The sequence below is a fragment of the Galeopterus variegatus genome, unplaced genomic scaffold (assembly GCF_000696425.1).
Source record: "Galeopterus variegatus unplaced genomic scaffold, G_variegatus-3.0.2 Scaffold11613, whole genome shotgun sequence".
NCBI lineage: Eukaryota > Metazoa > Chordata > Mammalia > Dermoptera > Cynocephalidae > Galeopterus > Galeopterus variegatus.
Genome location: NW_007737724.1, coordinates 903 through 2,819, shown reverse-complemented (window position 1 = coordinate 2,819; position 1,917 = coordinate 903). Strand labels below are relative to the sequence as shown.

General features: G+C 46.8%; 1 protein-coding gene across 1 annotated transcript in view; it reads right to left on the bottom strand.

Moving 5' to 3' along the window:
* Positions 1 to 1,442, bottom strand: part of COIL (coilin) — a 24,933-nt gene extending 23,491 nt beyond the window's left edge. The window contains exon 1 of the mRNA XM_008594807.1: positions 1,168 to 1,442. Coding sequence (XP_008593029.1) covers positions 1,168 to 1,412 — 245 coding nt within the window. The 5' untranslated portion in view covers positions 1,413 to 1,442. The remainder of the gene's footprint in view (positions 1 to 1,167) is intronic.
* Between the last annotated feature and the right edge of the window lie 475 nt (positions 1,443 to 1,917).

Here is a 1,917-nt window from a genome sequence, read left to right as displayed (position 1 = left end):
TGTGCTATAATTATTACTCATAACAGCTTTGTTTGTTTTTGACATTAACTTCATTATAAAGAACGTAATTCCCAGATGATTCATTAACTGAAGTATAACTGTAGCTAGCTAGCAGCAAGTTATTAATTTGTTAGACAGGGGATAGTTCAGAAAGTAAACTTAATAGGAGGGGATGCAGTCCTTACAATTGTAATATTTAAACAGTGGCTGAATTGCAAAGAAAATAGAGACCTGTTTTGCAGTCAATGAAAAAGAAAATGAACTCTTTTTGAAATCTGAACTATTTCAATTTGTGATCTGAAACAGTTGAACATTATTTATTAATAAATCATAGCGTTCCTGATTTAAGAGAGACACTCAAAGATGTGATTGTTCCAAATTAAATTTCCTAATATTCTGAACAAATCTTATGTATCTGACATGCTCTGCGGAAAGGAATATTCAACAACAAAGGGCAAGCCTGGTTCACAACTCTGGAATTAATTCACTGTAAGCTGAAGCTTAAAGAAAAAAAAGCCCCGCATAAACTGGTCCGAGATAGGAATCTGAACTGGGGTGATCACATCTCACCAACTTACTGAGACAATAACATGTAGGCAATACATACAATCGCTCATCGATACTCAATACCATTTTCTAAAATTTCCCAAAGCATATTTAAGATTATTTTGTTTCCCAATTCACAAACCAAAAAGACCCAAACGCCTACTCGAGTGAACCTCAAAATGCCTGACTGAGATACAGAATTCTCAGGGGATATCGCAGGAGAATTAAGGCTGGACGACCCGCACGTTATGAAGAAGACATGACGATTCCTCCCTGTCTGCTGGTGTCACCTGCACCTGACCGTGAGATGCGCCGGCACACCTGCACCAGGCGCACGGAACACCCTGCCTGGCCTGCCTGAGGACTTGCTAAATCAAGGCTGAAATTGAGAAACGCTGGCCCTGCCCGTACGCCTCAGGGTTTTCCTAACTTTGGTCCACCTGCAACCTGAAGCTTCCCACGGAAGGATGCAGCCCTAAGCCCCATCGTCGACTACACCCATCAGGACCTCCCGTGTTCACGAACGTGCATTTTTACAGCCCCACCCTATCCCCATCCCCGGAGGCGCCCCCGGGCGTGCGCAGGCGCGTCCCCGGCCCGCCGCCCACCCGCCGCGCGCACCTGAGGCAGTCGTTGTCTCTCACCAGGCGCGCGCTTTCGGCGGGGGGCAAGAGTCCCCCCTCCAGGTAGAGGCCTAGGAGGGCCCCAGAACTGAAGCCGAAGCGCTGACGGATGAGACTGATGAGATCCGTGACGACTCGGCATCTATTCAAGTCGACCAGGAGCCAGAAGGCCGTGCAGTGTGGGGTAGCTGGCGGCGGGTAGTCAAATTGAAGCCGTAGCCTAACCGTCTCGGAGGCTGCCATCTTGCCCGGTGCTCAACGGAAGCCGAGAGAGACCACAGGGCTACCGAGAGGCGTGCTCGGGCGGCCCGCCCCCCNCCCCCCGGAGCCTTTAACGTGTGCCACCTATTGGTGGCAGGAGGCTACTACAGCCTTCGTCAGTGGCGAAAACTGGGAGCGTGGTTGATGCAGTTGGATTTTGTTCAAGGCAGGTCTAGGGAAGAGTATGAATGAAATTGCCTTCATTCCTTTCTTACTCAGCATTCGGACTCTGTAGGGTCCGAATTTAAGCGAGTTTCTGGATAAACAAGCACTTTTCCTTAGTAGTGGTCTCTAAGATATTTGCTCATATATGTAAAAGAATTTTTAAAAACAGTAACTGCAAACAGATTTAGTTGACAAAGACTTGAAAAAGATGTAATTCCTAGCGTATTGCCAGTTTTGACATTTTCAGATAATACCATTAATCACTCTTCTAAATGTATTCTGTGGAATATAAATACCTTAGCCGTTTAATTCCCACCACCAC